We start from the raw sequence: 18,167 nt of genomic DNA, 5'->3' as shown, positions 1-18,167 counted from the left end.
CCTTCATAGCGAGAGGATTTGAGTACAGGAGCAGGGGTGTCTTGCTGCAATTATACTGGGCCTTGGTGAGGCCACACCTGGAATATAATGTGCAGTTTTGGTCTCCTTATCTAAGGAAGGATATTCTTGCTATTAAGAGAATACATAGAAGGTTTACCAGGCTGACTCCTGGGATGGCAGGACTGACGTATGAGGAGAGATTGAGTCGGTTATGATTGTATTCGCTGGAGTTCAGAAGAATGATCCTACAGATCCTGGCCCTTTCCACCGGGAGCAACATGGTAACTGTGAGGATGAAAGTTGCACGAAGGATGGCCAGAATGTTAGCTGGCACCTTGGAGCAGAGCCCCAGAGAGAAAGAGGCAGAATAGGCAGGTTGCGGTCACAGGAGATTTGATAATTAGGGGATTGATAGCAGCCTCTGCAGTCACAACCAATTTAAAAATTGGGAAAATTGTGGCAAAGGTAAAGGATAGCTTGGAGTAGGTAAACCCTGCCCATGGGGTGAGACAAGGTTAAGCTGGAACAGGTCACGTTAATACTCCACAGACCACCTAATAGTGGAAGGGAAGTGGAAAAAGAAATAGATACGAGGGGTGGGATTCTCCCATACCCGGCGGGGGGCGGGGGGTCCCGATGGGACGGAGTGGCATGATGCACTCCGGCGTCGGGCCGCCCCAAAGGTGCGGAATCCTCCGCACCTTCAGGGGCTAGGCCGGCGCTGGAGTGGTTTGTGCCCTGCCGGCCGGCGTGTAGGAAAAGAGTGCCCCCACGGCACAGGCCCGCACGCGGATCGGTTGGCCCCGATCGCGGGCCAGGGTACCATGGGGGCACCCCCCAGGGCCAGATCGCCCTGCGCGCCCCCCCGGAGCCCGCCCGCACCGACAGGTCCCGCCTGTACGGGACCTAGTCCAATTTATGCCGGCGTGACCTGCATCGAACGAGCAGGACTTCGACCCATCGCGGGCCGGAGAATCGCCGGGGGGGGGGGCCGCTGCCAGCGGCCGGCACGCCGCCATTCCCGCCCCCGCCAATTCTCCAGTGCCGGAGAATTCGGCCGCCGGCGGGGGCGGGATTCACGCCGCCTCGCCGCCAATTCTCCGACCCGGCGGGGGGGTCGGAGAATCCGGCCCAAAATCTACGAAAGCAGTAATAAAAACATGGAATAATAATTTGAGAGATTTCAACTATTCCCAAATAAACTGACAAGGCAAAGTCAGGAATGGAGGAATCGGAATGGTGTTTTTCCACGTGTTCATGACTCCTTTCCTACTGAATCGATTAGAAGCCCAAAAAGCGAGGAAGCTCTGCTGGATCTAGTAACTTACATAGAACTTTCAATGCAGAAGGAGGACATTCGGCCCATCGAGCCTGCACCGGCCCTTGGAAAGAGCACCCTACTTAAGCCCACGCCTCCACCCTATCCTCGTAAACTCAGTAACCATACCTAACCTTTTGGACACTAAGGGGCAATTTAGCATGGCCAATCCACCTAACCTGCAGATCTTTGGACTGTGGGAGGAAACCCACGCAGACACTGGGAGAAAGTGCAAACTCCACACAGACAGTCGCCCGAGGCCGGAATTGAACCCAGGTCCCTGGAGCTGTGAGGCAGCAGTGCTAACCACTGTGCCACCCTTGAGAGATGAACCAGAACAGATAAGAGAAGGAAGCACAGGGGAACATCTGTACAACAGCAATCATAACATAATAAAGTCTAAAATAATGATTGAGAGGTTATAAGACAGTGATCAAAGTGATAGATTGAAAAAAAAGTTCATTTTAAGGTGATGGGAATAGAACCATGGAACATAAACTGGAAGAACATTTTGGCAGGTAGACAGCTAGAGGAGCTGTTAAAAAAAATTAAATTTGCGATCTCTCGCATTCAAAAGAAATGGATTCCTCTTTTTAAAACACCAACAAGGACAAACCACAGATGGAGGAAGAGATAAATAGAAAATTGAAACTATGGGAGAAGGAAATGATTGCACAGGTAATGAAGCAAAGAATGACAAAATGGAACATGCAGAGATTAGGCAAGCAATATAAAACAGGCAAAGCAACACAACTAAACTAAATTATCATCGACTATAAAAAGAAAAAATAAAGTACTGTACAGACAGATAAATAACAGAATAAGTATAAAGATAGGGATGTGACTGGTGTTCTCTCTAAATTCTCTTTGTTGCACGCAACCTATTTATATCAATGCATGATACATTGTTTGCATAGCCACAGATGCACAGGATCTTACAGGCAACATCTTGTGAGCAGTCTTTGCTGTGCCTTCCAGATTGCTGTCCAGCCGTACACACACCAAATTTAGCGGGGACCACAAAAGCATGCAGGCGATAAACAGAAATATTGATGGGTTTCTTTACCTCAGTATCTGCCAGAGAGACTAACGAGGTCGACGCAAAGTTAGAAGATGAGACCAAAACTGATCCGGAGACGGTTAAGATTGAAAAGGAGATAATTGCTAAACAAATTACAAATACTTAGGGAAGACAAAGCAACTTCTCCAAACAGATCACATGTACACATATTAAAAGAAGTTAGGGAAGAGCTACCAGTGGCAATTTAGCATATATATAACAATTCATTAGAAATGGCGTTAATGCCAGTGGACTGGCTGATAGATAACCCCATTGCTATATTTACAAAGGGTGACAGAAGAGGTTCAGGAAACAGTAGACCTATAAACTACAGAACTGTAAACAGTAGGCTTAATGTCGTTATTGGGAATGATAATGGAATCTTTACGTAACAGAAAAACATCGAGAACCAAAGAAAGAACAAAAGCAGAGGCTTCAAAATTGAACTGTATTTAATTCCTAGAAGAAATCACAGAAAGTTAATAGATGGTATTTGGATTTTCAAAAGGCATTTGATAAGATACCACATAGACTCATTTCTAAGATCAGAAATGTGCAATCAGGGGACAGGTGGCTGAATGGATAGTATTTTTTTAAGAAGTTAGAGAACAAATTCTGTTTTTCCAATGAAGGGGCAATTTAACACGGCCAATCCACCTACCCTGCACATCTTTGGGTTGTGGGGGTGAGACCCACGCAGACACGGGGAGAATGTACAAACTCCACACGGACAGTAACCCCGGGGCCGGGATTCGAACCCGGATCCTCGGTGCCATGAGTAAGGAATGGATAGTAAGTGGGTCACAAAATAGAGACTAGGTGTTAGGAACTGTACTCAATGTGCTAAGAGGTCTTCGACAGGAGTCGATGTTAGGACCACTGTTGTTAAAAACGTACATTAACAATTTCGGCTCGGAAATTGAAAGTACAATTTATAAATTTGCTGTGACAGCTTATTGAAAGATACAGTTAATACAATGGAAAATGATTACGAAGCCCAGAAAAACATTAATAAATTTGCAGAATGGATGTTTGATTTACAAATTAATTTTAATGTACGTCTGAGGTGATGCATTTTGTAAAGAAGAACATGGAAGACAAACATTATTCGGACAATAAGAAATTAAATGGATTGGAAGCATCCAAGGCACATAACCATTAAAAGCAGAAACGAAGAATAATAAGGTCATAAAATGCTAACCTTGGACGTGATTCTCCGACGCCAAAATCGCGTTCGGTGATTGGCCGGAGAATCAACATTTGCGCCGAATTCGGGGACGGCGCCGCTTTTGCGATGTTCTGCCCCCTCCAAAGCGGCGTACTCTAGGTGTATGCCAGCTGCCATATCGACGGCCTCAGGAGGTTGCCTCAGGCCCTCCCCTCCCTATGCTCTGCCCCGACCGTCCGAGTTCCTGATGGCGTGGGTCTCTCATGCTATTATTTGTCGGGAACTCGAGGTGGTGGCTACGGACTCAGCCCAGCGACGCCACAGTCGGGGGAGGGCCGATCCGCGGGCAGGGGGGACTTTGGCAGGGGCCGGGGGCACTGCTGGGGGGTGGTCCGGGGGTCGCGAGCCGGCCAAAAAGCGGGCACTCTTTGGCAGGCCAGGTCAGCGCGTGGCCGCCGCCATGTTGCGCGGCGCAGCCACGGACCCGGCTATTCTCCGGCCGTATCGGCAGCCAGACCAGGGTGCTCTACGCTGCCTGCCTGCTAGCCCCGCCTCCCACCAGACAGAGGATCGGTGGCCATTTGCGCCAAATTTTCGGTCGGAAAATGCCAATGTTTCCACTCCGGCGTCAGGGCATAGCCTGAAAATCGGATAATCCAGCCCATCAGTGGGGTTGATTTCTGGGGGAATACGATCGAAGGGAAGTAATTGTCAAACTTGTCCAGAATCTTGGTCAGGCCACATTTGGGTGAGTCCAACAACAGGACGTGTTGGCCATGGAAGGAGTGTTCAGCGCAATTCAAAGGGCTCATAATCACCTCGGAAACCCTTCCACCACTTCCCTCACTATTCCCCAAAGGGTAAAAACTGTACATGGGTGTGAAGATACACTGACAGCAGCCACATTTGGAGTACTGTGCACTGTACTGGCCTCCATTTATAAAAATATGTAAATAAAGACATAGAGGCATGGGTGAAGATGTCAAAAAAATCCCAAGGTAGATACTAGAACTGAGAGGTTCTAAGTGGCAGCAAAGACTGATTAGATTGAGGTTCCTTTCTTGGAAAAAACATGATAAAGGTCTTTAAGGTAATGCAAGTATTGTGTAGGGAAGACATGGAGAAAATGTTTCCTCGTGTAAGGAAACCAGGCCATAAAAATAGGATATTGGCTAATAAAACCAGTAGGAAATTCAGGACAAATGGATTTACTCAAAGAGTAGTAAGAATATGGAACTAACTACTGCACAGATTAATGAAGCAATTAGCATCGATGCAGTTACGGTGCAATTAGGTAAGCACAGAATGAAGAAATAAATAAAATGACATGATATGGTTAGATGTTGAGGGGTGGGAGGAGTTCTATGTGAAATATAAACATTGATATGGCCCAGTTAGATCTCATGGACTATTTCCATTCTGTAGACTTGATGTAATTCAAAGTAAAAGAACCATATACAAAGAACAAAGAACAATACAGCACAGGAACAGGCCCTTCGGCCCTCCAAGCCTGTACCGGTCATGATACCACCCTTGGCCAAAACCCTCAGCACTTCCTAGTGCCGTCTCCCTCTACACCCATCCTATCCATGCATTTGTCAAGATGCCTATTGAACACCGTTAATGTATCTGCTTCCACAACCTCCCCTGGCAACGCGTTCCAGGCACTCTCCACCCACTGTGTAAAAAAACTTGCCTCGCACATCTCCTCTACACATTGCCCCACGGACCTTAAACGTATGCCCCCTGGTGACTGACCCCTCCACCCTGGGAAAGAATGCCTGCCCATCCACTCTGTCCATGCCCCTCATAATCTTGTAGACCTCTATCAGGTCACCCTTCAACCTCCGTCGTTTTATTTAGCCTCCCCGCATAGCTAACACCCTCCAGACCAGGTAACATCCTGGTAAACCTCCTCTGCACCCTCTCCAAAGCCTCTGCATCCTTCTGGCAGTGTGGCGTCCAGAAGCATGCGCAATAATTATGTAGGTGTTTTAAAAACATGCCTGGAACCTTTTGCACATTATTGCACTGTGCATTCTGTGCCAATCCCACCCGTCAGGACTTCCTCTTCATCAAGTGAGCACAAGCATGAAAACGGCTTGGTAATTCATCAGAATCGTCCAGGGTTATGCATTGCCTGGCCTTGTCGAATAGGAAGGATCATCCTGTGCAGAGTTCCATCGTATAGGCAAACGGCCTTCCTAAAAGCAGCTGCATGAGCTCACTGTAAATATTTTGTACTTTATTACGCAACGGAAACTCTAGGAAGCCATTTATCGCCAGCAATGACAACATTAACTGCACCGATAGAGTCAACAACCCTGACTGCTACACCGACGTCAGTTTCAGGCTGCAATCAAACGTCTTCCAGCCCTCCAGGCAATGCAGCCACCTCAGGTTGGTTCCTCATTTGGGCCTGCACAGCCCAGCAAATGAAATGTTGTTGAAGATTTCATGGAAGTTGTGTAAATATCAGTTTATCTTAAATATTGCCCATTTATATATTAATAAAACGTAGGACTGGGACCCTTAGCTACAGCATGGACAGCAGTAAGGCCTTCAACGCCAAGTGCCTCGACAGTTGAAACAGAATTTGAAGCAACAGTGCCCTCAGCCAGCACCCTGAAAGCAGCAACTGAAACCACAGACACTAGCAGTACTCACGGTACTACAGGTCAGTAGACTTTCAGAGCGTGTGAGACATGTCATGCTTCTTATGATAGTCTTGGCTGTGCTCGGATTGACAGTCGTAATCCCATTGCTTATCCGATCATTTGGATAGATTAACGTCAACATCACAGTCGGTAAAGCTAGACTGCTAAACCCTACTATCTGCCACCACATCGTAACACAGACAATGCTGGAGCACAATAATAAGCCTCTACTCCTCTTCCTGATGCACAGTATTTGTAACAGCGTAAATTTAAGCTAGCCTGTTGCTCATGTCATGCCACCTAAATACGTTTCTAATTTCTGCAAGAGCTAGCTAATTGTAAACGTTCTCCATCTTATATTAACGCCAACTTAGGAACGGAGCCAGTGACAACCAGGAGAGCACTGACAGAAAGGACAGTAAAACCAACTACAGCATCAGAAACAGCTTCTGACGTTGCCGTCACTCTTGGCACCTCAGGTCAGGTAGAACCGTAACTTTTTTCTCTGAGCTTGTTACTTGAGCTTTTGGAAGTGTAATGAGTACCGTAATTTCAGGATTGTAACTTGTGGTGAATGTAAATACAGTTAATTCACCAGTTATGTTCTCTGTTATTAACCCTGTGGGTTTTATCTGTGGGCCATTGTATGGCTTCGCCCACGGGGGGAGATGTTAGAGAGGTTGGAGCATGTACGGGCTCAGCCCATGGCTCCGCCCCTTTGAAGGAGTATAAGAGTAGCTGGCCTGTGGGACTGTCCTCAGTATGTACCAGTCGCAGGCAGGCAAAGTTGATAGTTAATTAAAACCACTGTTTTACTCCGACACGGGTCCTTGAGCAAATTGATGGTTACATCATAACTTATTCCACAACTTGTTATGGCTGGGTTCAGTGTTTTCGCTACTTCCCTGAGGAAGCTACCTGGTGCCCCAGTTAATCTTGGTGTCCGGGGCAAGGAAAGGGGAAAGATAATTAGCCAGGTCACCCACTCAAAGTCCTGGTGATGCCTGGTGCAAAGTTATCGATGGACACCACGTGAGATGACCAGACAAGGCTTTAGTGCACCCGTCATCACCGCATTCAAATAAGTTTTCAATTATAATTGTCTGGGTTCATTCATTCCTTCTAGATTTGGCTTATCCAATGCATTTCTGGCTGGTCTCCCATATTAATAATAAGAAGAATCTTTATTGTCACAAGTAGGTTTACATTAACACTGCAATGAAGTTAACTGTGAAAACCCCCTAATCCCCACACTCCACCCATTGCAAACCTGAGCCATGTAAAATCTGTCGCCCATGTCTCAATTCACAACAAGACCTGTTCATCTCTCACTCCTCTCCCCATTGGCTCCCCGTCAAGCAACATCTTGATTGTAAAGTTCTATCCGGGTTGTAAAATCTCTCCCTCTCTATCTCTGCCATCTCCTCCAGCCCCACAACCCTCCGAGATAGCTGGGTTCCTTTAATCCTGACCTCCAGGAGCTGGTTTAGCACAGTGGGCTAAACAGCTGACTTGTAAGGCAGAACAAGGCCAGCAGCCCGGGTTCAATTCCCGTACCAGCCTCCCCGAACAGGCGCCGGAATGTGGCGACTAGGGGCTTTCACAGTAACTTCATTGAAGCCCACTTGTGACTATAAGCGATTATTATTATTGAGCATCCCCAGTTTTAATTTCTCCATCATTAATGTTGTGCTTTCAGCTGCCTGGACTCTGGAATACTCTCCCTACACTTCCCCACCTCTCTACCTCTTTTCCTCCTTTAAGACGCACTTAAAGCCAACCTCTTTGAACAAGCTTTTGATTATCTAATATCTCCTTACAGTGCTTAGTGTCATATAAGAGTTTTACAGCACAAGTAAGGCCCACCGTGTCTGCGTTGCCATCAAGCACCTATCTATTCTAATCCCATTTTCCAACACTTGGTCCATAGTCTTGTATGCAATGGTGTTTCAAGTGCTCATCTAAATGCTTCTTAAAGGTTGTGTGGGTTCCCACCTCTACCACCCTTTCAGGCAGCGAGTTCCAGATTCCCACCACGCTCTGTGTGAAAAAGCTTTTCCTCAAATCCCCTCCAAATCTCCTCCCTTTTACCTTAAGTCTATGTCCCCTGGTTATTGACCCCCTACTCAGGGGAAAAGTCCTTTCATTTCTACCCTATTTGTGTCCACCATCATTTTGTACACCTCGATTAGGGCTCCCCTCAGCCTTCTCTGCTCATAGCATCATAGGTGGGTTATAGCACAGAATGAGGCCATTTGGCCTGTTGTGTCTGTGCTGACCCACTGAGGAGCAATTCACTGGGTGCCGCCCCTCTCCCTTTTCCCTGTAGCCCTGCACACCCGATTTTATCATTGTTCTATTCCCTTTTGAAAGTCTCAGTTGTACCTGCCTCCACCACAGACCCTAACCATCTGTTGTGTGAAAAGTGTTTCCTTATGTCTCCATTGCTTCTTTGACCAATTACCTTAAATCTGTTCTCGACCCATCTGCCAATGGAAACAGTTTCTCCCTGTCCACTCTGACCAGATCCCGCATGATTTTGAAAACCTGCACAAATCTCCTCCCGACCTTCCTCTTCACCAAGGGAGGCAGTCCCAATTTATTAACATAGCTGAAGGCTATCCGCCCTGGAACCATTCTCATGACTCACCCTCTCCAATCAGCATAGGAACAGGAGTAGGCCATTCAGCCCCTCTCACCATTCAGTGACATCATGGCTGATCTGTGGCCTAACTACATGGCCCATTACCCATGGGGCACGATTTAACTAAATGGGAATAAAGTCCCATCGCGAGCGCGTTTAGCTGCTCGTAGCGCCGAGAAACACAAGGCTATAAAACGCGACACACGTTTGATAAGGGGTCTCAATGGGGAAAGTGTGGCTGAGGCCGCACTGTGTGTACTGAGGAGCTCCGCTCGCCGGAATCTTTCAGTGTAGCGAGAGATCGGGATGCCATTTTTAAATGCTGTCCCGATCTCTGAGGCCCCTGAAGTGACTCCCAAGCCCCAATGCACTGCGGGAGGGTCCCCGGCCCTCTTCCCCGGACCCCCCCCCCTGTGTAGGGCACCCCCGGCCCGATGACACCCACACAAAAAACGCTAGCTTGGCACCTTGGCAGTGCCAGCCTGGCATCCTGGCAGTACCCTTGCAAGCTGGCGGTGTCACCTGGGCACTGCCAAGTTGATAAGCCGGCAATTCCATGGTGCCAGGGTGCCTGTGTGGCACAGCAATGCCAGGGTACCACCCTGCCAAAAGAGCATGTACCTGGGGGCCTCCGATCCTCTGGGAGATCCCCACGTGTTCCGTTCCATCTGGTCCCCATTTGTGCCAACCTGCACTGAACGGCGCTCACCTGAGGTCTCCGCGGGGATAGATCCCAATGCCTGGGTAACGCAGGATTCTATACATTAATGTGAGACTAACTGTCTCGCTTTAACATGCAGATTTGCTAAAAAGTGATTCCCCCCCCACAATGGATCTCGTGAGGTGTTGCGAGCCGCGTAGATCCTGGGATCGGGTTTCCCGGCTTCCATCAGCCACACTGCGCCACCCTGGTTGCTTTTTGGTGCAGCGTGGCCATCAAATCACGTCAACCGATGTCTATGTTTAACAATGCCTTCACATCCTTCCGTAGAATTGATGAGCAGAACAGGAGGCGATACTCTAGCTGAGGCCAGAGCAGTGTTTGATACAGCTTTAACATAATCTGCCTTGCTTGTGTACACGACGACCCGTTTGATAAAGCTCTGAATGCTTTATTTACCATACTCACTACCTGCCCTGCCGCATGCAGGGATTTAAGTGCACACTCACCCAGATTCCTCTGCTCCTGCACCCCCTTTAGAGTTGAACGCCCTTATTTGTCTCCACATTCATCCCACCAAAATGAATCACTTTGCCCTTCTCTGCATAAAATTTCACTTGCCCCTTGTCTGCTCATTCCATCAGCTTGTTTTTGTCCATTTGAAATTCTACACTGTACTCCCTGCAGTTCACAATAATTCCAAGTTTTGTACCATTCACAAAGTTTGAAATTGTGCACTGTGTGCCAAAGTTTAGGTTGAAATTTAAATGTTCGGGGCCCCTGGGGAACTCCACTATAAACCTTCTTCCAGCCAGAAAAACATCCATTTGCTACTACTCTTGTTTCCTGTCACTCAGCCAATGTTTAATCCACAATGTTTTTTTCTGAAATGCTGTCAGACATGTTGCAATTCTTCAGCATTTTCTGCTTTTGTTTCATATTCCAGCACCCGCAGTAATTTGATTTTTTTTCGTATGTTCAATCCATGTTGCTACTGTCCCTTTTATTTCACGAGCTATAACTTGGTTCACAAGCCTGCAGTGTGGCACTGTATCAAATGCCTTTTGAAAGTCTACATTAACAGTGTTGAACTGATCAAAATGTTCCAGCAAGCCAGTTAAACAAATCTCTGCTGACTTTTCCTAATTAACCCATATTTGCCGGAGTGACTATTAATTTTGTCTCAGATTATCGTGTCCAACAGCTTCCCCACCACCAAAGTTAAATGGCCTGGTCTGTATTTGCTGGGTTTATCTTTACACCTTTTTGAAGAAGGGCTTAACATTTGCAATCTTCCAGTCCTCTGAGTCAATGTCTCCACAATTTCTACTCTCACTTCCTACACGATCGCTGCACGCATCTCATCTGCTCCTGGTACTTCATCAATTTTAAGTACACACAGCCTATCCATTACCTCCTCCTTATCAATTTTAAATCCTTCGATTGTCTGAATGACCTCCTCTTCCATCACAACCTGGGCAGCATCTTCTTCCTTGGTAAAGATAGTTGCAAATATCCATTTCATACCTCAGCCATGCCATCTGCCTCGATGTGTAATTCCCGTTTCGGACTCTAATATCCTCCTCTTACCACCCTTTTGCAGTTTATTTACCTGTAGAAATCTTTTGGATTCCCTTTCACCTTAGCTGCCATTCCCTTCTCATACTCTCTCTTTGCTTTTCTTATTTTTTATTATTTTTATTTTTCTTGTGTTTTTTTTTCAATTCTCCTCTGCACCCTTCCTATTCAGCCTGGATCTCAATTGTATTTTCCACCTGATCTCTGTCACGAGCACACTCTGTTTCTGCTTCATCTTAATCTCTATCTCTTTTGTCATCCAGGGTGCCCTGGATTTGGTTGTCCCATCTTTCCCCTCCATGGGAGTATATTTGACCGTGCTTGAACAATCCCTTCTTTAAAGGCAGCCCATTGTTCAGTTACAGTTTTGCCAGGAATCGTTGATTTTGTTTTATAATGCTCATGTAAAGCACTTATCTTATTTCCTTAAAGGTACTGTATAAAAATAAGTTGTTGTTTGTTACTTATGGATGAGGAATGGCTGCTTGTGTGAAGTACAAAAGAGTGATTAGTGCCCTTAAAATCATACCCATGTCAGCACCTTCAAGGATGGAAGAATATTGAAGGTTTAGATGCCAAGGATGTGTGTGTATAGAAAGAGGGATAATAAGTAACCTTCAAATAATCTAGTCCAGATTGGTGAGCCAGCTTCAGGAATGATTCAAGTCTGAGATGTTTCCAGCAGTCACACTGAAGCACCATCTGATTGAATGTCTGGTCTATAGTTTGCGACTGATGTTCCCAGTTACATTGTGCGTGATCAATCATCCAGGTTTACAGTGTGACCACAATGACCTTGCAGTGTCCCAAGATGGTTCAATACGGACTATTGATTTCAGGTGTGGGTGGAAGCCTGGGAGTTCTACCATGGAGTTGCCGAGTGAGATGTTAGTGTTATCCCAGAACTGTTCTCCAGTGTGTGTCAGCGTTAAACGAGGATACTTTGAGAACATTTGCTCTTCGCATCACGTTCCTGTTATCAGTTGTTGATTAACACAATGAGTGTCATCCAAAGAGATTGGACTTGGTATTTTCCCAATAGATGTGTAATGTGGGGATTGCTGAGGGAGAATACCACATGATAAGTACAAGACTTCAAAAATAAGATCAAACAATGCACCTTATATGCAAGATTTTGCTAAACCCGTCGCTAGATGCAGGCTGAAGCTATACAATTTGATTCAAATAAAACAAACATTTCATAGAGAAAGAAAGTCTATTAAAAGCCTTTGAGTCAAACGTTAATAATAGTAATAATAATAATAATCTTTATTAGTGTCACAAGTAGGCTTACATTAACACTGTAGTGATCTCTGTATGTGCTAGTACACAAGGGGTTAATGAGTAATCAGTAGCACCACATGATCACTAGAGGGCCGGACCAACGGGGGTATAAAAGGCAGCCACATTGGGTCTTCGCCAGTCTCTCTCTCGGGCGCACTGTGGTCAAGGCAATATCAGAATAGTTCAGATAGTTAGTGGAGTTACGTATAGTCACTGTTGTTAGATCTTGTTAACCTTATCACTAGTATCAAAGTTAAAGTAAAGAACTCATGCACTTGTTGTTATAGTTACTCAATAAACCTTTGTTGTTACTGGACGAGTTCGAGTCTTCTTCATCGAGATTCAGAAGACCTCACCATCAACCAAGGATTGAGTAGCACGAGTTACCTACCACACAGGTAACAAGACATGGTACCAGGGGAAGGCCATTCACCCCCTCTAACCTTCTGCTGTTCAACCAAGTGATGGCTGAGCTGACAGTCCCACTAGGCAGACCACATGCTCCTCCCAGTAGACCATGGGCCGACATCTGGTGTAGGACCCCAAATAAAAGATTTTGTTAATGTTCATGACTGTTTCAGGCAGGAGTTTGGGTTCCCCATCTTGAGTCCCACACAAAAGTTAACCCGGGATGACCAAGTATTTTTCTAAAAATTGTTTATTTGCAAGTTTCACTGCTTTCCAGGGCATTCGGCAGGTGAAAATTGCTCCCACTATTTTTAAGGTGAAATAAGATTACAGGCAGTGCTACATCTTAGCTTGACAAAGTCTTCATTTTCACTAACATTACTGTCATTGATTCAGCTTGCATGCAGATTTTAACCACAAGTCCTGAAAGACGTGCTGTTAGGTAAATTGGAGATTCTGAATTCTCCCTCCGTGTACCCGAACAGGCGTTGGAATGTGGCGACTCAGGGCTTTTCACAGTAACTTCATTGCAGTGTTTGCCTTGTTACCTTGTGGTAGGTAACTCATGGCAGGGAACAAGCTGGAAGTGGAAGATTTTGTGAAGACATGAAGAATACTCCCGGCCCTGCTGAAATCACTTCACCAGTTCACTCCAGCTTTCTTCTGGAATGGTCCCTTTAAGGACTACCAGCTGGGCTGTTCAGGGATCATAGGCAGGTAGGAATAGGAGCTGGTTCCCTGCCATGTCCAGGCATCAGGATTGCCACCAAAACCCGCATGGTGGCACGGTAGTTGACACTGCTACCTCACAATGCCAGTGACCCGGGTTCAATTCCGGCCTCGGGTGAGTGTGGAGTTTGCATTTCCTCCCCGTATCTGCTTGGGTTTCCTCCTGGCACTCTGGTTTCCTCCTGCAGTCCAAAGATATGCAGGCTAGGTGAATTGACCATGCTAAATTGCCGCTTAGTGTCCAAAGATGTGCAGGTTAAGTGGGGTTACGGGGTTTGTGGGGATAGGATGGGGGAGTGGACCTAGGTGGGGTGCTCATTCGGAGGGTCGGTGCAGACTCAATGGGCCAGATGGCCTCTTTCTGGCCTGTAGGGATTCTATGGCAAGAAACAATGACTTCCAGCTGGACTTTGCTGATGAATCTCTGGGTTTCACACTCTCCTCGATCATCAAGCTGTCTTTCATTGCTCGTTGGGGAGACCCAACTATAAAAATGGTCGCAGCCTCTCGTTACTGCCATTGGTCAGGTGGTGAAATCACTCCGCCCACCACCCGCCCGATGCCAGCTATATTTGAAAATGATCCGCAGTGTGTGGTCTCGCTGTGAACATATTTGCGACATGCAACATGTTATGTGGCAGAGCCTGCCAGAAGAAATGGTGTACACGTAACAGAATATCTTGCATTGTAAAGACATTTCTGAGTATAAGCACAAAGAACAGAGGACATGTCAGTCAACCTCATAAACAAATGAAAAGTTTGATTAAATAGCAAAAAGGTTATTTAACCATGGCTACATGAGGTCTGAGGGTCATGGCACCTTGAGAATCTCTACAGTTGTATGTACTGCAAATCGGTATTTGTTCATGTGTAACATGCCAATTTCTCCAACCCACACTTTAAAATGGGAAAAATCACAACGACTTCTACTATCTGTTGGTTCAAATCACAAAGGTGGTTTTGTGGATTGGCCATGTTAAATTGCCGCTTAGTGTCCAAAAATGTGCAGGGTTACGGGGTAGGGCGGGGGAGTGGGCCTAGGTAGGGTGATCTTTCAGAGGGTCAGTGCAAACTCGATGGGCCGAATGGCCTCCTTCTGCACTGCAGGAATTCTATGATTCTGTGGTCGACTAGATACCAAGTTGGAGTACACAAGTGACCATTTTTTAAAGCTTAATTACAGGTCTGACTATAGAACAAAGTCGCAGAGCATGGCAACGTTCCTTCTAAATGATTCTCGCCTCATCTCGCCACCTCACCCAATCCCCAATCACTCCCTCCTTCTCTGCTCAAACCTCTCCTCCACTCCCACCCACTCTCCTTTCCTCTTTCTGACTCATTCTTTCCATCTGTCCTGATCCTCATGATCTCCTCCTCCCTCTTCCTCCACACTTCCCTTCTTTCCTTTACCCCTGCTAGCACTCAACCCTCCCCTCTACACACTCTCACAGTCTCCACCACCTCCTCTTCTCCTCCCTCCTCAATTCTTTCCTCCTCACTCCATCCCCAATCACTATCCCCTTTCCCGCACTGCTCTCTCCCTTTGTATCACCCACCTCTCCTCCTCTCCCCATTCCCAGTCTCCTTTGCTCTGACTTCTCTTATCCATCTCTAGCCCCTTCCTCTGCTCTCTCCCTCCCCCTCCCATGTGCCTCCTCTACCCTCCCGATTGGTTCCACTAATTCCCCTTCCTCCAACCCTGCCGGACCCAAAACTATCTTGAACTCCCCATGTGCTATGCCATGGAAGATCGATTGGTATAAAGTGAAGAATTTCTCTCAATTGCACACTGTGATCAATCTTTGAGCTGGAGACATCGCTTTTCCTTCACACCGCCTCATTTAACAGTAGTCCAAGCTCACTATTATAAAGCTCAACCCAACTCTAATAGTTGGACTTAAGCCGTAACCAATCAGTTGGTAAAATTAGGCTGCCAGGTTATATCTTCTGATTTTTTTTTCTATTCAAACATGGAATGTGGGCACCGTTAGCTGAGCCCATTTTATTGCCCATCCCTCATCCTTGAGGGCATTTTAAGAGCCAACCACATGGCTGTGTTTCTGGACTCACACGAAGACCAGACCAGATTTTCTTCCGTAAATGACATTAGTGAACCAGATAGGTTTTTCTGACAGTAGTTTCATCATTAGACTTCTTCCATTCAGAGTTATAAAAATTGAATTCAGCTTTCACCGTCTGCCAAGGGAAGACTCGAATCAGGGGCCCCAGAGCATTACCCCGGATCTCTGGTTTGGTAGCCCAGTGACAATATCACTGCGCCATTGTCTCCCTTGATTGTTTTTATTATTCTGATACGTGCCTCTCCCTTCCCTCTGGTGCATCTGAGTTATTCTTCCTTGCTACATGTCTCTCGGACCCACACAACTTCGGGATTCCTACTGTTCCCAAGCCCATGTGCCTCCCAACTGGTCAGATTCTTACTCTTGTGTCTGGGATTTCTCCATCTGCCTCCACAAAGGGGACAACAGTACTCTGCAAAGACTGGAGGCTGGGACGTTTCTCCTTCTCGTGGGGTTTGCTAAATCCTTCTAGAACATAGAGCATTACAGCGCAGTACAGGCCCTTTGGCCCTCGATGAAGCGCCGACCTGTGTAACCACTCTAAAGCCCATCTACACTATTCCCTTATCATCCATGTCTATCCAATGACCATTTGAACGTCCTTAGTGTTGGCGAGTCCACTACTGCTGCAGGCAGGGCATTCCATGCCCTTACTACTCTCTGAGTAAAGAACCTACCTCTGACTTCTGTCTTATATCTATCTCCCCTCAATGTCCCTTCGTGCTAGACATCACCATCCGAGGAAAAAGGCTCTCACTGTCCAGCCTATCCAATCCTCTGATCATCTTGTATGCCTCAATTAAGTCACCTTCTTCTCTCATTCTTCCACTCATTTCTTGAGAAACCTCAATAAATGGAATAAATAAATCTTTTTCCAATTGGCAGGCAGTGACTAGCGGGGTACCGCAGGGACGTGTGCTGGGACCCCAACTGTTCACATTATATATTAATGATTTGGACAAGGGAACTAAATGTATTATCTCCAAATTTGCAGATGATACAAAGTTGGGTGGGAGGGTGAGCTGTGAGGAGGACACAGAGATGCTTTCGTGGGATTTGGACAGGCTGAGTGAGTGGGCATATGCATGGCAGATGCAGTATAATGTGGATAAATGTGAGGTTATCTGCTTCATTCGTAAAAATAGGAAGGCAGATTATAATTTGAATGGGTGTAAATTGAGAGAGGTGGATGCTCAGCGAGACCTTGGTGTCCTCGTGCATCAGTCACTGAAGGTCAGCGCGCAGGTACAGCAGGTAGTAAAGAAGGCAAAGAGTATGTTGGCCTTCATAGTGAGAGGATTTGAGTATAGGAATACGGATGTTTTACTGCAATTGTATGGGGCATTGGTGAGGACTCACTTAGAATATTGTGTGCAGTTTTGGTGTTCTTATCCGAGGAAGGATGTTCTTAATATGGAGGGAGAGCAGCGAAGGTTTACCAGGCTGATTCCTGGGATGGCGGGACTGTCATATGTGGAGAGACTAAATCGGTTAGGATTATATTCATTGGAGTTTAGAAGAGTGAGAGGGGATCTCATAGAAATTTAGTGGGCGGATTCTCCATCCCGACAGCCGCCAATGGGGTTTCCTATTGTGGGCAGCCCCACGCTGTCGGGAAATCCCAGAGCGTGGTACGCTGCCGGCTCAACGGAGAATCCCAGCAGCGGAGAATCCATCCCATACAATTCTAGCTGGATTAGACAAGGTAGGTTCAGAAAGAATGTTCCCCTTGATGGGGAGTCCAGAATTAGGGGTTATAGTTTGAGGTTAAGGGGTAAACCCTTTAGGATTGAGGTGAGGAGAAATGTCTTCACCCAGAGAGTGGTGAATCTGGAATTCACTACCACAGAAAGTAGTTGAGGCAAAAACATTGAGAAATTTCAAGAAGGAATTAGATATAGCTCTTGGGACTAAAGAGATCACGGGATATACGGGAAGGCAGGATCAGGGTATTGAACGTGATGACCAGCTATGATCATAATGAATGGCGGAGCTGGTTCGAAGGGCCGAATGGCCTCCTCCTGCTTCTATTTTCGATGTTTGTTTCTATGTAACCTGCAGCAGGGTCTCTTCCCAAAACTAAGGAGGGTGGAAAGCGATTTTGGGGTAGACACTCAACGGTGGCCTAAAATTGGGCCTTCTGAGTAAATTAGATGAGTCATACATTCACCTTCACCAAATTTTCAGGCAAATTGTTTTAAATGTGCGAAAGCAATGAGGTAGCTGGTGCAAGATTCACTTCCAGAGCTTCTATTAATGTGTGTTTGTTTGTGTGCTGTGAGTGGACGACAATTCAACTGACAATTCTGGGCCTAATCTATTTTTTGGCTTAACTCAGTGGAGAAAGCGCGGTTCGCCTTAATGACCTTGGATTAAAGAGGGAGGAAACGGTAGTGAGAATTTTCACTTCCGAGTATTATTCCACCAAACTGTTGGAGAATGTGTGCTTCTGTAGAAACCAACTACCGTCCATCAGCCTCAAGCTGGAGGATTCTACTTGGAAGAGAATTATGAAAGCCCAAAAATGGCAGGTGTTTTCAAGTATCTCTTCAAATTCATTATTGCTAAGTATAAGCAGC

General features: G+C 46.3%; 1 protein-coding gene across 2 annotated transcripts in view; it reads left to right on the top strand.

Annotated features, from left to right (window-relative positions):
* The window catches only part of LOC140387858 (uncharacterized), a 101,707-nt gene that overhangs the window by 72,967 nt on the left and 10,573 nt on the right, over positions 1–18,167 (top strand). For both annotated transcript variants that reach the window (XM_072471105.1, XM_072471104.1), the window contains 3 exons: positions 5,815–5,946; positions 6,068–6,223; positions 6,578–6,682. In XM_072471105.1, the coding sequence (XP_072327206.1) occupies positions 5,815–5,946; positions 6,068–6,223; positions 6,578–6,682 (393 nt within the window). The remainder of the gene's footprint in view (positions 1–5,814; positions 5,947–6,067; positions 6,224–6,577; positions 6,683–18,167) is intronic.

This window comes from Scyliorhinus torazame, chromosome 13 (assembly GCF_047496885.1).
Source record: "Scyliorhinus torazame isolate Kashiwa2021f chromosome 13, sScyTor2.1, whole genome shotgun sequence".
In the NCBI taxonomy this organism is placed as follows: Eukaryota; Metazoa; Chordata; class Chondrichthyes; order Carcharhiniformes; family Scyliorhinidae; genus Scyliorhinus; species Scyliorhinus torazame.
Note: the sequence above shows the minus strand (reverse complement) of the source record. Positions and strands in the feature narration are given on the sequence as shown.